The 21,678-nt window shown below is 46.8% G+C and overlaps 2 protein-coding genes across 2 annotated transcripts; both read right to left on the bottom strand.

Moving 5' to 3' along the window:
* Positions 1 to 258: 258 nt before the first annotated feature.
* Positions 259 to 7,814, bottom strand: LOC100879168 (uncharacterized). Its single transcript, XM_076539271.1, has 14 exons — positions 7,667 to 7,814; positions 7,484 to 7,583; positions 7,013 to 7,402; positions 6,336 to 6,881; positions 4,995 to 6,214; positions 4,739 to 4,905; positions 4,515 to 4,674; positions 3,713 to 4,018; positions 3,486 to 3,585; positions 2,407 to 3,225; positions 1,632 to 2,347; positions 1,394 to 1,551; positions 1,123 to 1,275; positions 259 to 802 (listed from the first exon to the last, which is right to left on the bottom strand). The coding sequence occupies exons 1-14, from the start codon at positions 7,765 to 7,767 to the stop codon at positions 723 to 725; spliced, it is 5,016 nt and encodes a 1,671-aa protein (XP_076395386.1). The 5' UTR covers positions 7,768 to 7,814; the 3' UTR covers positions 259 to 722.
* Positions 7,815 to 7,958: 144 nt separating this feature from the next.
* LOC100879282 (uncharacterized) lies at positions 7,959 to 21,175 on the bottom strand. Its single transcript, XM_076539270.1, has 15 exons — positions 20,958 to 21,175; positions 19,236 to 19,365; positions 19,032 to 19,160; positions 18,411 to 18,537; positions 13,988 to 14,168; positions 13,499 to 13,616; positions 12,824 to 13,056; positions 12,455 to 12,745; positions 12,170 to 12,394; positions 11,929 to 12,066; positions 11,717 to 11,855; positions 10,138 to 10,386; positions 9,980 to 10,058; positions 9,331 to 9,788; positions 7,959 to 9,268 (listed from the first exon to the last, which is right to left on the bottom strand). Exons 3-15 carry the CDS (start codon positions 19,121 to 19,123, stop codon positions 8,194 to 8,196), a joined length of 3,405 nt encoding a protein of 1,134 aa, XP_076395385.1. The 5' UTR covers positions 19,124 to 19,160; positions 19,236 to 19,365; positions 20,958 to 21,175; the 3' UTR covers positions 7,959 to 8,193.
* Positions 21,176 to 21,678: the final 503 nt, after the last annotated feature.

Here is a 21,678-nt window from a genome sequence, read left to right as displayed (position 1 = left end):
ACCTAAGTGTAGTCTAGTACTCTAGTTTCGAGGAGCGGATTGGTACATAAGTGGACCGCTGGAAAAGAGATTCGGAAGCGTTTCTAGGTGTTAAGTTACTACGTGTGCGATCTTAGGGAGACAGAGTTTCGGATACGGATTCGATCGTATACCTACAGAATATAGGTATTTACAGGTTAAACAACTCGGAATTTTCTGGTAATCGAACAACGTTCTGAACGATTTACTCGAGTGTTTTGCCGATAACGATGGGAAAGATTAAAACGAAGCGTTTGTTTTTATTCATAAATAGTTCAGTTTTGCGAGAAAGAGTACACATTCCGGTGACGCGAAAGTCTTTTCAAAAAATCGCAACGATGCTTTATCGTAGGGATAAAAGAGGGTAACGGAGGTTTGCGTATCGTATCGGAAAAAGTCATTTGGCTTCGTTAGACGTTGCTATAGGAAACGAGTATCGTCATCGGAATAAACGAGAGACATTTCGTTACGACTTCGACGCTTGAAATACTTATCGTTAGAGATCTCTGTTTTCTAGAATATACATATGTAGAAGATGTACACGCTCTAAAATATATTTGTCCGTAGATACTTAGTTTCCTATTCGCTTGGAATAGATACACCTCCGATAGACCTCCGATTGGCGTGTACTATGTACTCGACACTCGGACAAAATTCACCCTTCTCGCTGTGCTTTCTTCCAGTTTCGAAGTGGCGTGTAAAATTCAAGGGACAGAAGAGTTCTCGTCGGGCAGTAAAGGTTGGTTAGAAATAGATCCTCGGAAAACTTGGCTCTGGGCAACGACTGAAAAACCAAATTTTCTACCGTTATTTCCCGTATGTGAACTATCGTTTCGGTATTGCTACGAGGAAAATACGGATACCACGGATGTGCGCGATATTTCCGAATCGAAATCGTTCGTTAGAATCTTCGTGCAAAATTAAACGAGGAAATTGTTCGGCTTATCGTTCCGCGCGAGCTTTTGGTATTCGCGTCGCAGCGGAAAGCGGAAGCGAGGCGCCACGTTTATCTCGCGTCTAGTTCTCCACCGGTCACCCCGCCTTTTCCTCGGCTATATGTATGTATTTTTCGCGACAGCCGCTCGTCACGCTGGGAAATCGTACCTTCTCGCACTCTCTTCTTTGCGCGCCTGCGAATCAGAAAGTACACCGAGGCTGTTGCACCGATCACGATTAGCATCGTGATCCCAGCTACCGTACCACCTATCCTCGAGACCGAGTTGCTGCTACTTTCGTACACCGGATGACACGGTGATTCTTGAAAAAAGAGAAAAATTTGATATTTAGGATAACGAACGCTTTCCGCGGGGATAAGGACGATCGTAGAGGTTAAGGATTTTCCGGGATCGTGTTCGCTCGACATAAGTCTACGTACCTATTTCGACGAAGCAACCAATCGACGACGAACCATTGTCGGCAGGGACGACGAAGCATAAACTTCTGTTCCTTATTGCCGCGTTGCACCGACGACAGTACGGTGCATGCTGTCGAGCGTCCGCCAGAGTATCGTTCGTTTCGTTGTAAACGGTAAATCTGGGAACGACACGATATCAAGTTCGCACCTAAAGCGTTTCGCGTCGTCGTCCAGCGTAGAATCGATTCGCGATACTTACCGATCCAAGCTCGCGTCGTCGGAATCGAAAATTTCGAGACAAATTGCAGGCTGATCGCAGTTCGGTCCTGTCCAACCGTACGAACATCGACATGCGTTTTGCTCGTCCTCGCACACACCGTGACCGTTGCAATCGCTCGTGCACGATTTCACGCAGGTGCCGTTATCGCGAGACATATAGAATCCATCGTGACAACGACACTCGTTCGGTCCGAGGCAATCTCCGTTTTCGCAACCGTGTTCGCATCGCGGCACGCAAACGCTGTCGTTCGTCAAAACGTAACCTTCGAAACATCGGCACACGTTCGGCTCGATGCAGCTACCGTTGTCGCAGGACGAGCAGATCGGCTGGCAAACGATCGTTGGCGCGCGTCGCTGCGGATAGCCTTCGTTGCAAGTGCAGAAATCGCGAGCGGCGCAGGTACTGTTCGGAGTGCAATAGGTCTCGCAAATTTCCTCGCAATTGTACGCGACGTAGTTGTTCGTTGGTCGATAACCTGGATCACAGGTGCAAACGTTGGGCTCGGTACAAGTGCTGTTCGGTCCGCAGGATGTGTCGCAGACAGGCTCGCATACGTTCGAATCGTTGCTCGTCGATGGCCGATAACCTGGCTTGCACCGACAAACGTCTGGCTCGATGCATTTCCCGTTGATGCAATCCCGATTGCAGATCGGTTCGCAGGCCGACGCGTATTTCTTCGTGGCGTTGTCAGGTATCTAACAACGGGATTTAATATATCAATCGATCTTTTGCGGTTTATCGGTTTTATGCTCACCTGATTGTCGGTGGGGATCGGCTCGATCGGTCGATACCCGTCGTAACAAGCGCAAGTGTTTGGCGCGACACACGTTCCGTAAGGCTCGCAGGGAGTGACGCAAAAAGGTTCGCAAACGTGTTTCTCCTCTTCCGGACCGTTAAACCGATAACCCTGGTTGCAAAGGCAGAGCCCCGGGGCCGTGCACGTGCCGTTCACGCAAGCTTTCTCGCAGATCGGTTCGCACACGTATATCGAGGAGTTGAATAGGCCGTAACCGTCGTTGCAACTGCAGCTTTCGGGCGCGACGCATTCGCCCATTTGACAGGGTTCCGAGCAGATCGGTTCGCAGACGTTCCGTTCGTTCATTCGGTAACCAGGATCGCAGGTACAAGTGTTCGGGGCGGTGCAACTGCCGAAGGTACAACCTTGTTCGCATTTCGGAACGCAGCCGGTGCCGTCGACGTTCTCGTAGCCATGCTCGCAGGAGCAAACGTTCGGCGCGATGCATTTGCCGTTCACGCAAGCTGTCTCGCAGATCGGTTCGCAAAGAGAGTCGGGGAATGTTATGTCCGTTGCCGAGCGGTAACCCGAATCGCAGACGCAGCTATTCGGCGATTCGCAGTGTGCGTGGTTACTTTCCGTGCACAGCCCGTGGCAGATCGGTTCGCAGTACAAATTGTCGTGAGTTACTCGATAGCCATCGTTGCAACTGCACTTATCGGGTGCTTTGCAATAACCGTGCGTACAGTTCGTCGAGCATATAGGTGAACAAGAGTGGTCCACCGTTTCTTCGTAACCGTCGCAGCAACGCTTTACCGTTCGCCAGGTGGGGGTGAACTGAAAAATTGCCAGGTTTACACCGGAAAAATGATTTACGTTCGAAAACGTTTATACCCGTTTCATCGACATCGACGCATCGCAGCGATACCGATTCTTTATCGGGCACGTGGCTTCGAGACAATTTTAACAATATCGTTGTAATTTCAGCCAAGGGCGATACGACCGTGGACAAATAAAAAATTTTCCTTTTGCGTTGATCCAAGACGAAGGTCAATGTCTATAAAACGGTTTCGAATGATTTGTACTGCGTGTCTTACTACGATCTTATAGTTTTGCCGAGTCTTAATCGTATAGAAGATTCCCCACTTTCGACTCCTGTAGGTTTCCGTATACGGTACGTATCTTTGTTCCAATTGACTGAAAATAACACGGGCGTTCGAATTAATCCCGACTCGTATAAAATAGCGAAGCTAAAAAGGATAGCGAAAATTCACGAAAAGTAGTTAATCGCGTAAGAAAAGATATAAGGAGAGGTGATCGTTACCTGATATACGTATCGCAGTTCGACTGTTCGCTACTACCGATCGTTATCGTCGAAAGAATACCGTTTAGAAAAACGATGCAACCGACGATCGATCTCATGGTCGCGTTCTCTTTCTCGATGTTTGCGCTCGGACGATGACGTTGTTGTTCGCTCCGGAACGTTTCGACCGATGACTGAATTAGGCGCATCGTTTTGTTTAGATATCTGACCCCGCCAGTTCTGCTTTTCGCGTTATCCAATCTAGACAGGATGTTCGATATCATGAAAATATGAAGCATCTTTCCTGGGGATTCACCCAACGATACGTATTACGCGCACACGCGTAACTTATTTATTTGCTCGTTGAACGATGTATACTAGATATCAGATTTTCGGTGCACGGTGTACGGAGTTCCGCGATTGCTGGCTTAATTCGTACAGTCTTTCTTTACGTAAACTTTTCCCTACGTAACGCAACGAACCATTTCGTTCGTTTTATTCTTGTCGAGGTCGATAGGAGACCGTGTTTCTGGACACGGTAAATAATAATAAATATTTACCATGATAATATCATTTAATTACAGTTATATTCATATTTTTTTTCTTACATACGTATGTACTGCTAAATCGCGACATTCTATTAACGATTGTAGCATTCGTTACTGATAAAGGGTAAGAGTACGACGGAGATTAACGTCTATTCGTCTATTATAGACTATTCCGAAGAGTTTACAGTCCGCTTGTCGCTACTATCTACTTCATATTTTTCATACGTTGATACACACGTTCTAACGAAGCTTATATTCGCGATACTTATAGTCGCTAATCACGCAGCGAAAATCTTCGTTTGCTGCGTTTTCGTATTAGCAAATAAATCGCTGCAACGCTGGCCGTCGTAACGGTCATTATTCCTGCTGTTCCCATCGTAATAATATAATTTCTTGTCCTCGTATATTCCGCGGGTACCGTACGACAATTGAAACCTGCGAAAAGAACGATCGCGTCTTAAGATATAACTTACGTTCGAGTTACGCAAGGAACAGTTACCTGTGCTGATCAGACACGTGATCGTGTCGTTTCCCGCGTTATCGTCGCTATATGTTCTATAACACGAACTCTCGTTACCGATTTCGTCGAAACAGCTGTAGTTGCATAGCGGGCTGTTCGCAAGCACGTAATCGATCGTTTCGTTAGCACGGTGTACGATATTCGACCTACGAGAAAGAGAACGGGATCTATTTTATAAAGGTTTATAGATCTATTTTATCTATTTTATAAATTGCCGTGAGAGATCGATACTCACGCGTTCGAGTGGTCGATTCCGCGATCGACTGGTAGAATACAGAAAAGCGGTTCCTCGCAGTCCGTACCGTGCCAGCCGTAATAACAATCGCAAGTTCTGTCGGTAACGATGCAGGATCCGTGTCCGGAACAGTTTGTCGCGCAAGCGGCGACGCACTCCTCGTCGGCATCGTTTTCCAGCGTATTGACGACGATCTCTTTGAGAAAACCGGGCTCGCATCGGCAGTCGGCCGGTGCCACGCATTTCCCGTTCGAACATCGTTCGCAGAACGGTTCGCAGACGCTCCGATTCCCTATGTTCGTTAACGCGTAACCTTGCTCGCACTCGCAGCTTTCGGGCGCAACGCAGCTTCCGTTTTCGCAGCCGGTGCAGGAAGGTATGCAACTTCCATTGGCATCGTTTTCGTAACCCTCTAAACAGGTACACGTGTTCGGAGAGGTGCAGCTACCGTTTCCGCAGTCCAAGTCGCAGATGGCCTCACAGGCGAACGCGCTCGAAGTCGCGTTAGCGCAGGATTCCTCGATCGTCGTATCGCACACTGGCCGAATAGCCGGTAAACCGTAGCCTTCGTTGCAGGTGCACTCGTTCGGTGCACTGCAGTACGCGTTTATGCAGGCGTGCTCGCAGATCGGTTCGCAGACGTTGGAATCGTTGTTCGACGATTCGTACCCTGGCATGCATTCGCATTCGTTCGGCCTGGCACAGTAACCGTTCACGCAAGGTAGCTCGCAGTTCGGCTGACAGATATTCCAGACGGCGGTCGATAAGTAACCCGAGTTGCATCTGCAAATGTTCGGAGCAGCGCAATAACCGTTCACGCAAGGTTTCTCGCAAACGGGTTTGCAAGCAACGCTCGTGTCCAACGAGTAATCGTAGTCGAGAAAGAAATTTTCCGAACCGAGTTGATAGCCCGTGTTGCAGCTGCAATGGTTAGGCGCGTCGCAAGTGCCATTCCCGCAAGGAATTTCGCAAACGGGTACACAATGGTTCGAAGTTTCGTTCAGGGCTCGATAACCTGGGTCACAAGTGCATACGTTTGGATCGCTGCAGTAACCGTTCAAGCAGTTTTCTTCGCAGACCGGTTGGCAAACGTTCGTGTCGTATTCGGTTTCCGTGTAACCTGGCAGGCAAGTACAGACCCCTGGTTCGCTGCAATAACCGTGCACGCAGGTTTGCTCGCAGATCGGTTCGCAGGCTGACGTCGAAGCGAAGTAACGGAACTTGTCGAGAAAATAATACGTTTAACTCGTTACGATATAGTATACTATCGACAGATACCGATTCCCGAATCGAAGTAAATTCCCGTCTGTTCGTTCGAAGAGAAGAAAAGGAACGACTTACTTGTTGCGAATCGAGATGGTCGCGCTTGAGTCGATAGCCGTCGAAACAGATGCAGGTATCGGGTGCCGTGCACCATCCGTACGGTTGACAGGGGGTGTGGCAGTAAGGTTCGCAGACGTGTTTAGTCGCCTCGTCTCCGGTGGATCGGTAACCCTCGTGGCACGTGCATACTTCGGGAGCAGTACAGGTTCCGTTGACGCAAGCCTTCTCGCAAATCGGCTCGCACGCGTACTTCGATCGACCAAGTAGACCGTAACCGTCGACGCAACTGCATGTCTCGGGTGCTACGCATCTACCCATCGTGCAAGGTTCGCTGCAGATCGGTTCGCAGACGTTCTCCCGCGATTGGTTGTTCAAACGGTAACCCGGCTCGCAGATACAGACGTTCGGCGCCGTACAAGTACCGAACGAACAACCGTTCTCGCATCGGGGCTCGCAAGAGAATTTGTCGCGAGGATTCGGTTCGTAGCCGTCGTGACAGGCGCAAACGTTTGGCTCGACGCAGTCACCGTTCGTGCACTCGACGTCGCATATCGGTTTACATATCTTTGGAAAGAAAGAAGAAAAAATTCGATTTCCACCGAACTAATATACTTATATTCGCTACCAGTCGACGTATACAACTACGTTCGAATTTGTAAGAAAGAAGAAAAGTATTAGAATTCACGAATACGCACTTCGTCCTCCGATAATACGTATTCAGAGATAGGGGTGTAACCGGTGTGACAGGTGCAGACGTGTGGAGCCGAGCAAAAGGCGTGGCCCTTTTCGCAGTCGACGTTGCAAATCGGCTCGCAGATAGTCCCGTTCTCGTTCATCTTGTATCCATCGTCGCAAACGCAAACGTTCGGTTCTTTACAGGTTCCGTGAACGCAGTTGGTACAAATCGGTTCGCAAACGTGATCTCGTGTCTCGGAGCGCGTATAATCGACGAAACACAGGCACGTGTCGGGTTCGATGCATTGGCCATTGACGCAATCAGGATCGCAAATTGGTTCGCAATCGCCCGCATCGGTCATTCGGTAGTTCTCGCAACAAACCTTCTTCTTGCCATAGGCGGTATAATACTGAAACGGTTGTTAATCCGATAACGACTTTGATCCGAACGGCATCGGTAGACGGTAGAAAGACCAGTCGAATATATTTACCTCTTTCTTGTAATTCCATCGTACTTTTGTCTGGTAAAATATTCCCCATTTGCTGACCCGGTACGTCTCTTGGTATGGAACGTAACGGCTCGCCGTGTAACTGAGAACGTTCGATTAGTTTCGAGGCCGAAAAGAAACGGAATTTCCGATCGATCGCGTCCTTAGGTCGCGTTACCGACTTACCTGACCAATTTTTCGCACGCTCCCGATTCGTAGCGCCAGCTCGATGATCCGATCAGCCGCGCAACGGACAACGCGAGAACAACAACCAGCAGAAATTGCATCCTCGCGCTCTTTCGTTTTCTCCCGTTTCGCGTAGCGTATCGAACTAACGATGGAAACGCGACTAAATCGTCTGCCGAGACGATTACGCGTTAACCGGCGCCTATTTCCCCTTACTTCCCTTCTGCGTAATCGTGTCCTTTGTCATCGGAAATGCAACAGGATGTTAGGTGATACCGTTTCTCGGGTGATAGAAATTTTTTCGAACGAGCATCGTTTCACCGCCGATCGTTCGTCGCTTTATTTATCGACAATTACAACGAAAATATCGAAAATAATTTCCACGACAATTTTTAGGGAAACCCGAGCGGAGTTTACAAGTTTACGAGTTTATAAGATAATCGTCACGGATTTATTAAAAGTTTCTTTCTTCGATGATCGACGAAGATAGGTCTACTAATCGGTAAGCGATAGGACGGGGGGGGGGTTTAGATCGGAACGCATCTTTGTCTGCCCTTAACGCCTGTTTCCTTCCTGTATCCAAGATTGCAGATGCACAAGTTCGGTGCGGTACAGACTCCGTTCGCGCAGCCGCCGATGCACACGGGTAGGCACCTAGATCGCGTAACGTCGTTAGGATCCATCGCGTAGCCGCGTTTGCAGCTGCACCGATTCGGCGCGACGCACTCTCCGTTGATGCAAGGCATCTCGCAAACGGATTCGCCGATTTGCGAGGTGAAACGCGGGACGCAGGTACCGGTAGCCGGTTCCGCGACGTATCCAGGATTACAGGCGCACCGATTCGTTCCCACGCATTTGCTGTTTGGTCCGCAATCGAATTCGCAGTGGGCCGACGGCTGAGGTTGGGACGGTAGTTCGGGGCACCTTCCGGTGATCGGATCGGGGCTCATCCCGTAATCGCAGATGCAGTAATCGGGACCGACGCAAACGCCGTGGGGGCCGCAACCGTTTCTGCACTGGAACGACATAGGCGCCGGGATGCATTTGCCGGTGTCCGGGTCGACGCGGAAGCCCATATCGCAAACGCATCGATTAGGACCTACGCATGTACCGTTGGTTCCGCAACCGAACCTACATTGGGACGCGGTGCTGGATAAGCTAGCCAGAGGGGCGCATTTGCCGTTCGAGTCGCGAGAGAAGCCTAATTTGCAGTTGCACACTCCTGGACCGACGCATTCGCCGTTTTCGCATCCTTCGGGACAATCCGGGCTGCACCTGTTGCTCGCGTCTAACGCGTAACCCGGATTACAATTGCAGATACCTGGACCGATGCATTGGCCGTTGATGCAACCTTGACGACACTCTGGAACGCAGTTGTTGCCAGAGTCGGTGGTGTAGCCTGGTTTGCATCGGCAAACACCCGGGAACACGCACTCGCCGTTCGCGCAACCTTTCGGACATTCTGGATTGCACTTGTTGTTCGAGCCGAGGCTGAATCCCGGTTTACACTTGCAAACACCCGGAGCCACGCATTCGCCATCGATACATCCCGCTGGACACTTTGGAACGCAGGATTCCCTGTCGTTCGGAGGATTGCCGTACCTGTCGGACAGATCTCGGTTAGCTTCGATCCCGATATACGCGAATGGACGAGCGAACCTTACCCTTCGTTGCAAGTGCATATACCAGGAGCGGTGCACTGTCCGTTACGGCAACCGTTCTCGCAGACTGGTACGCACTCTTTCGGTTCGATTCCGGTGCTTTCAGGGGACGCCCGAAGAACGTATCCCATCGTACATCTGCACACTCGGGGCGCCACGCAGTCGCCGTTTCTGCAACCACCTGGACAAATTGGCTTGCACTCGCCGTCTACTTCGTCGTAGCCTAGTTTACAGGCGCACACGTTCGGCGAGAAACAGTAAGCGTCTCTTTGACAGGGTCTCTCGCAGTAGGGCATGCAAACACCTTCCTGTGGGAACCAACCCGGTGCACAGCTGCAAACGTTCGGTGCGGTGCATCTTCCACCTAAACATCCTTGAATGCAACGAGGTTCGCAGCCTCCGGAAGTGAAATTGCGCTCGTAACCGTCGCAGCAATCCAAAATCGTGATCCATCCATTCGTCTAATTACAGTGGATAACGATTTTTTTCAATTTTTTCAATTTTTTCCGAAAATTCGCCAAATTAATTCGATTTTGATAAACGATTCCGACGGACTAGAACTAGCAACAGCTCTACGTAAGTCTCTACGTACAAACCGCTATATATCTCTGTATCAGCGGCAGGATCGTGGAAAACGTGTAGGTGCACTTACCGGTTCATCCTCGCTGGTAGAAGGAAGAGTATTGCGAGGGAACTGTCCGCTGGAGTTAAGCGCTAGCGCATCCGCGTAACTGAAAAATGTTAACGAGGAAATCCTTTATCTATAATCCAGGGTAAAGATCGCTCGATCGCGAGGATATAATTACTCACGGTATCCTCTTGTAACAAAGTCCTGCCTGAACAGTGCTGTTGAAGCCGGTAGGTTGATTCGGTCGATGAGGACGATGGCCACCTTTCACGCCTTCGATCGCCAAAGTGTCTACGGCGAAAAGCGTTAAAACGAGGCAGAAAACGATCAGCGATCCAGTCATGTTGAATGAACGAGCACGAACGAACAACTGGATTCTTATTTTGGGTAGGCGCGCGATCATATCATCCTCGATAACATTGACGTGTCGGGGTCACATCAGTTACCATCGTGCTTCATCAGACTGCGTAGTTGTTCGCAGAAATGTTTACGAATTGCCGCATCGTCGTCGCGTTTTCGCGCCGTTGCATCTAAACGAGTCGTAATTGGATTACTTCGGAGAAATCGTTTCGATACGGCTTTTTCCCTTTTCTTAATCGGAACAAAAATATATGAAACTTCGAGGAATGCGAGATCGGGGGGAATCGGAAAAATTCTTATAATCGTTTGTTATGCGGTTTATCATCGGCTACGAAGCCAGGGTCACTTCGAGCTTCGACGGATCGGTTCGCCTTTTCGCAACGGAATCGAACGTGCCTCGAAGTAGATAGGCGTATCTAGGCAGGAGAAGACGTGTTTTTCGAGTTTTCTTCGAACGACGGAAACGATTACGAAAGTTTGCTTTACCGCTGGTTCATGTAATCCCTCGATATGTTCTCTTTGGAGAGGATGCTCGACGATAAAAACGACCATTTGAAAATTCCAAAACTCCCGGACATTCGATGATCTTACTGGCGGTGATCTACCGAGAATAAGACGAACAAATTTCGATATCAGGAATTTTATATACGACGATATCGGAGTATTATTCGTCGTGGTACAGTCGGGTCGAGATTATCTTTCAGTTATTCCAATTACGAGCTATCAAGTTTTCTCTCTTTTTTTCTCCTATGTGCTTCTCGTACGTCATAACGAGAGAACGCGTAGTTTGCCTGACACAAATTCGTGATGAACTTATTATTATCGATGATGTCGACGCTTCGTAAGTGCAGTTTGAAGTGTAATCAAAACACGATTCGCTTATCGCTGTTCGGCGATACGAAACGAATATTAAGTCCGAGTCTTATGAATTATATCGTCGTAACGTTTAAATCTGCCGAGTATGGAATGCAAATTATTTGCTGCGCATACTTTTTATTTACATTAATAAGAATCCGCTTTAATATTTTAATTCACGGTACCACGATACAGTTCGAAACGATTAATTATTTAACAAGGTAGCCATACTTTTCGCCTTCGGTTATTCGAAATGTTATTTGAAATAAGCGTACTTATCGTCGAGTTCGCTTAGATCAAGGATCGAAGTATACGTCGAGTTCGATCTACACTTTTTCGCTCGCGAGCGATTCGCGTAAGAAACGGCATCGAGCTAATCGGTGTCTTAATAAATATTTTTAATCAACTTTTCGTACCTTTTATAAACGTTTTATATCGATTCGTTAAAAAATGGATTCGCAATATCGCTGCGCATTAAAATCATTTACAGAATCGTGAACGCAGTTAACGATCTAGCTAGTCGCCGGGCTATAGAATCGGGTTCACGCGTTCTTGCGAGCATACAGAGGGCTCGATTGCAACGGAATTTCGTCGTAAACGTGTTCCGTGTTCGTTTCGAAATCGTTTTGAAGACGAATTCGCGTGGACGGTGGCCGGTCGTAATGACAGCAGTCTTGCAGAAAATCTAAAATAGAGCGAGTGTAAAGCGTGAAAAAAAGAGCGTTTCGCGAGTAGGTAGAAAAATAAGCAAAACTCACCGCGTAGATCCGTGGAAGCTCGGAAGCCGATCGTGGCAGTTCCGTTGGCGTAGTTGCTCGAAGGATCGATAGCGTGCACCGGGAATATCGTTCCGGGCTCCGAAGCGGAGGCGCACAAGGGACTCGCGTTCGGAGTCTCTGTAAATTCGGTAACGCGCACGATCCAAATACAGTAGTAGCCCTCGGCTCGATCGCGATAGCCGGTATTAAAGCGAAAAACCGAATGTTATACGGTACTCACGAGGAAGAGCAGTCATCGCTATCGACGAGATCCTAGTTGAGCTTGGATTCTCTTGGTTCTTGGTTTTAGCTTCGTCGTAAATCGACATTCTAGCCGCTTCGAGCAGCTTCGAACGCATGTGGAGAACCATTACTACCGCTACCGAGGTCAATCCCAAAGATACGATCGAAGCTATCACGATCAGGGCTATGTCCAGGGGTATCGGAGCTGCTTGGACGTCGCCTGCTTCGGATTAATAGCTGAGCGTTAATTGTATCGGTCGAAAAGTAGTTCTCGTAGAAATACCTTTATGAACGTTCTTCACGTAGTCCGTTTTCGGCGGAACAACGTCGTGCGAATCAACGTTATCGCGAACCCGAGCCACGAACGGATTATTCGTTCCTCTGTCTTTTTCGATGTTCCTTCTCCGTTCCGGTACGGAAACTAAAACGATCACGGGCCTTGTGGTGCTCGAGTTGCCCTCTTCGCGTGTCCTAATTTTCATTCGACCCGAACTCGAGAGGTTGCCGGATACTTCCGGGCTGGTCGTTTTGCCAGGATTATCGGTGGTGGCGAGTGTCTGGTAACCGTCCGCGTCTTCGACGATAACCGATAAAAACTAATTACTATATCACTCGCGTCTCGAGTAGAAAATCTTTCGATCTTTTCTATTACCTTCTGTCCGAGTTTTCGTCGTACGCGAAATTTCCCAAGATTCTCTCTGATTATCCGCGACCGACGAGTTCGGAGATTCGTCTAGATTGTCCGTGTAGTCGGCGTTCACCGTCGATGCATCGTCCTCGATGCACCGACCCGTTACGGGGTGACAGCCGCTCGCTGAATTCTTGCATTCGCATGAAAACGCGCATGCAGGGCCATAACGATCGTTTGGACACGATTCGTTACACCTGTCGTGAGGAATAGTAATTACACTTAATCGTACGAGAACCGTCTATTAGACTCTTTCGATGAATACCAGTATAGGCTATTTATGCAATATCGACCAAGCATACCGCGAGTCGATGGAATACGGCTCGAGTTAACGTTGATCCGTTTCTTTCGGAACTTTTTTGCAAAGGAGCCCCGCGCAAAACGAGAAAAGGTAGAAAAAGGTCGTTTCGAAATTTATCGACGATAACTTTTTAAAAATGTTTAACGACATCGACCGCTGCAACATCGGTCCTAATAACAATTGCAGTTGCGGTAATTATTATTCGATTAAGCGAGATTTAGACCCAGATTTAATCCGAACACGTCAGTTTGGACTTTCAACGGTTCTCTGGATAATAGAAAGGGTATCTGCGCGTTATAGACACGGATGCAGCCGCGGACGCAAATTCGAATGCTTACGTTCGTCCACGTAATCCTGGCGGACACGCACAGTGTCCGTTTACGGGATTGCAAGGTACGTCCTCGATGCAGTTACATTTCTCTTTGCACAGCAAGCCCCACGTGCCTCTCGGACACTCTGTAACACGACGACGTCGCTATTGGAAATTTTCATGCGGCAAGTCCAATGTAAACGTCCCTGATTCTATGTAAGTTTCGTTTGTTCTAATACGTTCTCGACGACGGCCGTAAAGATAGATGTAGAAATTGAGCGTCGGTCGAGGAAGGAAAGAGGCGTGCTCGAAGGATCGATTTAGAAAAAGCGAAAATAATTGTTACGACGCGAGGCTGGAAGGTCGGTCCGTTTTCTCGAGCGTGAAATTTATCCTCTTCGTTAAGGAATTTCGAGTTTTCTCCGCGTCCGATCACGATCACGGGCAAATTTCTAACGAAATAATCGATTTCTTCTTAACGAGCGGATCGTAAAGGAAGAAAAAATGCGGGACTTACCGATTGCACAGTTATCTCCGTGATAGCCAGGATTACAATGACATCGATTCGGAGAGACGCAAATTCCCGAGAGACATTTATCGCAAAGCGGTAAACATCTGATGGCTGTCGTACCGTCACTGGCCGTGATCGTTTTGTAGCCTTCGCAGCACTCGATCACTCTCCTGGTCTTCGACTCTGTCTATAAAACGCGAAAAAACGTTATTTCCTAATTTAATATTTCCTAATTTAATAAGTTAAATTTATGTAATAGTTGAACCGCATCCGCGTTAACGTTACGAACGCAGTGAAACGTTTATCCGAACGGTACGCGGCTCGTGAGAATTTCGAGTAGGAGTTGATGCCCGGTGATTAGGGAAACGATTAATTAGGGAGCCGAAATTAGGCCAGGCGAGCCATCGAGCAAAACCGACTTCTTCGGCAAAATTCCGAGTTGGAAGGCCAACTTCGAAGCGAGTAGTACGGAATCGTCGAGATTCTCGCGTAAGAACGAAAGTGTGGTTGTTCACGGTGTGGAGAAACGAAACCGAGAGTAGCGTGTAACGGGTTCGTTAGCGATCCGTTGTAAGCGAATACGCGAGAGGAAATCTCTGTTTCCTAGTCATTCGTCCAAATATAGTTTGATTTTTTTCATCGACATCGAGATATATGTATATTTTGCATCCTAAAGGAAAAAAACCTATTTATATATCGGCGTGTATCGAGTCGACATCCCAGAACCCTGTTACGCACCGAACACGTGCTCTACTTTCTCGGTGGCCATTATTCGCTCGCGTCGACTGCGATCGGGATATTATACATATAGATAATATCGAATTTTCTCGTCAATTCTAATTCGCTCCAATTTACCATTAAAGAAAATACCATGGCATTGCTTGGGTCGGACTAACCGCGATAACTCGTTTGAACGATAAATTACGAATGATCGCGACGAAACGAGGCGAATTATCATGAGTAAAAGCGGTCTCTCGAGATAGAGCCCACGTGGGAAACGTAGGCGGAAAAGGGGGAATACGCAGAGTTAATTGGTGTGTAGTGTCAACAACGTAGATAGTTAAAATCGTGCTCGTTCGATTAATTAAGAGTTTCTCCGTATGAAACGGGAATCGACTCTGATAACTATGGATAGAAAGTTGAGCGAGTTGCTATCCTGCGATAGGTTTTGTTAAGGGAATAGAAAATAAGACTTCGAAGAAAGAGCTACGATCGCGTAGAAGAAAACGATGTACGAGGACGAGTGTGAAGACGACAGAAGTAATCGATCGAATCTATCGAAAGCTCGTCGCTGTTTCGAAAGATTCCTCGGAATCGCGGAAAGATATTGTTAATCGACGCGTTAACGAAACAGTGTTCGCAATCGGAATCTCGAATGACGTATTTTTTACGAACGCTGCGCGAAAGCTAAGTAACTTGATCGAATAGCTGTTTCGACAGTTTCGCCGCTAGAAATAGGGGAAGATATCGATGATTTATCGTAGAACAGAGAAGCCCGCTAGATCTCCTTTCTCTAATTCTATCGATCGAATCGCGTTCTAATAGTTTATTTTTTATCCGTAACGTTTCTGGTATATCGTTTCAACTCGATAGCCGATCGCGTAATAAGTGACCGGTGATTAATTCGCTGGTAATTTACTTGCATAACGAATTCCTCCTCCGCACGATGAAAACGAAAGACACAAACGTTAATTGCAACGCGAGACTCGAGCCTGCTCGGTGATCGATAGCGTCACTCGATAGCGTTCGTCGGCTTTATCGCTTTAAAGATCTGGCAAACGGAGAGAAACAAGCGAATTTATTCCCGGAAGGAACTGGCTATTTTACGCGCAAGAGTATCCGTCGAACGGCCCATTGTTCGTAATTAGTAATGCAACGCGATCGAACGATCGGTCGATTCGGTAAGCAAAAAAAGTCGATTTATCGGTGTAGAAATTGTGTTGACGGTTCGCTGAAAACCGGTCGAACCGGCCTACTATTACCATCGAATAAAACGCGACTCCTCGCAAACATTTTTTTTTTTTACGAGTTACGCACCGAGCCGTTCGTTTATTTTTCGATCATTCGATTACTATTCGTACTTTCCTCTTCTACGAGCGTACCTACGTCTACCAATGAGCCAGCAACTTGTTGCCGATAACTCGATAATATTCACAGATTATTAATCGCTGTGATATTTATTTATATAACCTGCTACGAAAGTAGGTTATATTCGATTTTTTCGATTCCAACGAAATAATGGGTTTCGAGTAATTGTTTCTATACTCGAAGTCGAGCGAGTTCGTTAGTTACAGCGTCGGATATCGAATATCTCTGTAAACGCGTAATTGCCTAAAAAATTGTGTAATGCCGACGTTTTCTATCCGTAGAAAACATCGTACGGCCTCGAAACATCGATTCTTTATCCTATTTCTGTCTCGGTCGGTTTCCCAACCTACGCCACGGCACTCCGCGTCTCATTTTCACGGTAGATCCTTCGGATCGTTCCATTTTCTACGATATTCTACTATAATACCTTTCGAACAACGCGTGCCGTTTCGTTTTTTGCTCGAGTATGATACATTCGTCCACGTCATTCTTGTCGTCGCTTCGCTGACTACACTTTGCGCGCTTTAAAGGTACGATAACTTTGCTTCGTAATTCGTTCAAGGACTGTTACCATTGTCTCGGTATACTTCGATTACTATCTTCGGTGTTGGCTAACTCGCGTCGCTATCCGTTTATTCATTGTTAATGTTAGCTACCGACGATGATGATAATAATAATAATATTTCCATAGTCCAAAGTTATAATCGTTAATAATAGCTAGTCAAAGACGATAGAACCGTGAACGTTCGAAGAGCGTTCGGTCGAACGATCAAACATTTCGATCAGCGAAAGGGCTACTAATGGCCGCTCGAAAGTCCATTCGATGGTGATACACGTTCCTATTATGTAACCGGGAGCGGTGTAATGCCGAGTAAAATACAGCGCGATCTTCCTACGCAATAAATATTAAGTCTGCCCCAACCGTGAGAGTCTCGGGCAACACGCGATACGTAGACGGTGCGGGTTCGATGTAACTACTGCAGTTGCGATATGTTCTCATAGGAATATAATCTCGTTATCGGTGGACCGTGGTCCTTTCTACCACGAAAATTCGAGAATTCGAAACACGCGAAATCCGATTGTTCGTTATAAATTAAGCGATGGACAAGGATCTCGCGTTCTGTCGAAAAAAATACCTATACAGTGTATCGTATTTTATGGGGTAATAAAGAACTATTATGTTAAGTATAAGGAGTTTTTTCGCTTTAATCGTTGCCGTGTTCGCGTAGCAGGTTGCGAAACGGCGCGTTTAGGCTCCTTTTCTCTTCCGGCGTGCATGTAAACACGAGTAGACTTCGAAACCAAGCTCGATACTCGTCGATCTGATCAAGAAATTCTGCTTCGTTACTACATCTTGTAGCGGTGTTACGTTCGCTTAACTTCGCGAACGATCAAAGTGACCAAAGAATTGTCTCTTGAACGTAGATTTTACACGCAGTAAAGGTAAACGTACCTTTCGCGAAGTTAAGGGTCGACAGAGACAGAAAATCTAAATTAGAGAATGACGAGGCATTCTCTAAACTCTAAAGAAAGCACGGAGAAAATTGCGAGAACTTAGCGAACACCGTATACGTGTACGTAGAGTTTCTCGTATAGCCCTTTTCGCCTAGTATAGTATCTACCCGCTATCTTCCGGTAGCAATTGATTGCTCCTCGCGCGAACCTAGATCGATCGGGTTACATAAGTTCTTCTTTTATAGAGGTTAAGTAGATCGCGTAGATTAAACGGCTACCGAAATCGTGGTTACGATCGCTCGCGATCGGCGGATACATCGGGCAACAGGAACGCAGCCTCGATTAATTTATCTTAGCTGAGTGGTAATTAATCGGTCGACGTAATTCGACTTGTCGTAAATTCTAAATTAATCACAGTAATGTAAGATTTGTTTGTAAACCGTGCGCAACATTTTTTTTTTTTTTTTTTTTATTGTAAGCGAATACTCGTTACCCGTTCTAAACCGTATCGAACCGTAACGTTCCGCGTTTAACTTCCGTTAATTAGTCTTTTCGTGGCTGCTTGGAAATTCTTAGGCCTGTTATTCGAATAATTGTTGCAATTTTTGCCGGGAAAACCAGAAAAATGATATCCTTTTCGAGAGATCGATCGATAAAATGGCGTTAGAAATTTTCTTTAAACGCGAGTATGTTCAATTAGAAAGATAGAACGGAAGATAAGAAATAGAAAAGCTTTTGGTCGTTCTGCAATCGAACTGTCGTAATTTGGCTCGTTTCGGATGCTCTGTATTTCGTATTGCCTTTCCCCCGATATTCGAAACGCGTCAAAGTTACCTATGGCCCGAAAGGGCTTTGAATACCTTTAAAAAGAGTAAAGGGTGCTCACCTTTACGCGATATCGTTGCCTCGTTTCTGTCCGTGTCTTCGGGCACCTGGGTGGGATTTTTAGACACCAGGTGAACGTATTCACGACAACCGGCTCCGTATAGGTTTCCATCGACGTGACCGTGTAACTGTAATCGTTTGATCGATTAACTATCCGTTCCTCTCGCGATATCCTTATCGGCCGCGAACCCACGCGTAATAAACTAACGAGACTGGGTTATTGTCAAGGTTCGATCGCGAAACCCTTTCGTATGTTTTCGATGATTAGGTTATAACCACGATTCTCTTGGACTATCGGTTCTCTCGTCATTGCTTCTTCTCGAGCGTGATACACGCTTCCGATTATAAAACAAATTTTCGAAACGTTAAGCTCGTCGAGACGAAAAATTCGAAAAATTCGAAAAATTCGAAAAATTCGAAAAATCTGTAGTTCCTCATTTTTTTCTGGTTCGGGACTTTCAGGATCCCTTTGATCCTTAATTCGTCTTCGGGATTCGTTTCTACCTTTCGAATTCCTAAGGTCTCGCTAAGTTTCCCTCGGTGCTTTCTCGAATCTTTTGCGATTCTCGACAGATTTGTCGTTGGTTAAAGGAAAGTTACGTAGGTACAGATAATTACTCACTTCTCCGTTCTGGAACATAGGTTGTCCGCTGAAAATACCCGCGAAGATATTATCAGCAACACGAGCAACTGGCAAGTGATCGCGATACACATTTCAACTTTTCCTTCCTGTTATCTGAATTCCTGTTATCTGCGAACAGGGCGAAACGTCGTTGATCGAAGCAGAACGCGAGAAGAAAAATCTGTAACGAACCACGATACTTACTTCGATGGAGCGTTGTACGGTCGAGGTCGAATTATTTTAGAAGAATGCGTTCGAAAACGAACCGAATAGTCGGCGGCGTCGAACGAATAAATGCGATGCTTCCATCGCGATCGTTTCGGGTGTCGTTCTTCTGGCAAAAAAGAACGGAAATATTAGCCGCCTCTAAACGCAAAAGTCTTCCGTTACTATCGATAACGCTAGACACGACGCGACATTTTTCACCGTTTCACCGTTTCACCGTTTCACCGTTTCACCGTCACCGACAGTTTCAACTTTTGTCGTCCAAGTATTATTTTCGGTTGCCATACTATTTGCTTAGCGAAATGATCTGTTCGTGGTATTTAGCGCGACATGGTATTTAAAAAGGAAAAAAAGTACCGTAAAGGATCGAAAAAAACTATCGCGCGTGATATTTGTATTTTATTATCCATTAATTACCGTTTCGCAACAGGGAGAAAGGAACAACGCGTACCGTGTGCTCAGACGTTCCTGCCGGAAATTGCGTAGCCGATATTCGCTGTAAGAGGGACAGACGGTCCCTTTCAAAGGACGTTCTTCGCGACAGGAAACGTTAAGTTGCTCCAATTGACTTGGCTGATTCGCTACGCGATATACGAACGACTCGACGCGACCCGACTCAGTGTTTTATCGACGTAGGTGCGTAACCGCGACTGTAAATAACGATTCGCCGACAGGATGCGCGAACTTCGAATTTATTCGAATTATTGCGGCACGATTCAAATATCGTTGCAAATGTCTTCGTTCGAACGTATCGCGAAATCGATAATGGAACTAATACGGCGCAAGACCGATTTAAGTCACCGACTAATGCTCTATATTTCTGGCTCGAGTAATGCCACATGTGGTTTATAATTCAATCTCCGGTCCCTTTTTTCTTCCCGCCGCGCCGGCGACGCGAGCGCGATGAAAAGATCAACAGAAATAATTTCAGAACTTCCACGCGGCTAGCAACGTTTCGACAAATTTATTGTTCCTTTTTTCGATTACGATTTCTTCCTTGGAACTGTACAGTTTTCGATTTCGAAAGATGAAATTTCTTAATTCGTAATTCCTTAGCGACGGTAATAGTATTCCTTCCATTTGGTTGTTAGATAAACAACAAAATACTAAATCGATATTATCGATATTATCGGCCACATTATACATATTAGTAATCGATATTATCGGCCACAAGTCCGTAACTTGAACTTCTCCGTTTCTCCCATTTCACTTTCGATATAGCTTAGGGAAATTTCCGACTTGTTACGGCAAGTCGGAATAGAAATTTACCACGAGGTGCAAATTGGTCCAAGTAACCGGCAGTTATTTCTTGTTTCTGTTCAACGAGCGTAAACGCGCTGCTCTAGATCGAACACGCGCGATTCGCGAAGACGAGCAATTTTGTTCGACGAATCGAAAGAATTCCCATTGTCGGCGATAATTTCATGATCCTTTGTTCGAGTTACAGGGTTAGTAAGAATGGAAGGTCGAGTCGTACGATACTCGACTCCGTTCGCACGGCTCCTCGTCTACGCCTGACGAAAGAATAACGATTGTTACGGTTGTTTAATCGTCGTGGAACCCTTAATTATCGCGGCAAACTCGAATTTATCGCGATCTCGTATAATTAGTTCGAGTAGCGTTACCAGAATTAAGAATACGCGACGATTCGATCGCACCAGGGTAACTAACAGTTTACTAACTGTCCTTCTCGAGCCTTACCCTAGGAAAACTCAACATTCGGAAACGAACAACCACTTTCTTCTCCTTCTCGTTCTTCTCGCTAGATCACGAAGGACGCGCGCGAGACACGAAAAATCACGCGAGAAACACCGTATAGATCGCGACGACAAGATTATTTAAGGATACGCGATCCTGGACAGGCCGGCTAGCAAAGGGAATGTCAGCGACGCTTTCGCGGACCGATTCGCGACTGGATAGCAAAACCGTAACGAGCAATTGGCGTCGCCGTCACTCGGAATGCACTTGTGGCACAATGAACTCCGACCCTAGCCGTCGACCACGTAACGACAACGACAACGACAACGACAAGCAGAACGTTGTCGAAGGTGGGGTATGGACGATTCCCATAGGGGACATCTGGATCTCCGAACCTCGCGGAACACGGGAGAACATCGAGGTCTGTTCGACGATTTGAAACATCGAAGATATCCTGCGCGTTATGCACCTGTGTCTTTTTAACGACTCTTCTCGAAGGTCTGGGTTAAATAAGGCGTTACGCGTGTCGACGGTCAACGGGGCTAATCGTAAGGACGGTATACGGATTATGTTGCTTGCCACGCGTTTTAAAGGTTGTCTAATACCGGTAACGAAGCTACGTCGAGGGGATACGTGAGATTCCATCGGTGAAGCGCTTCGCATCTGTCGAAGAAGAACGAAAAGCCCGAATTCCGTGAGCCGACGCGGCGCGATGCAACCAGAT

This window comes from Megachile rotundata, chromosome 13, assembly GCF_050947335.1.
Source record: "Megachile rotundata isolate GNS110a chromosome 13, iyMegRotu1, whole genome shotgun sequence".
Lineage (NCBI taxonomy): Eukaryota > Metazoa > Arthropoda > Insecta > Hymenoptera > Megachilidae > Megachile > Megachile rotundata.
Note: the sequence above shows the minus strand (reverse complement) of the source record. Positions and strands in the feature narration are given on the sequence as shown.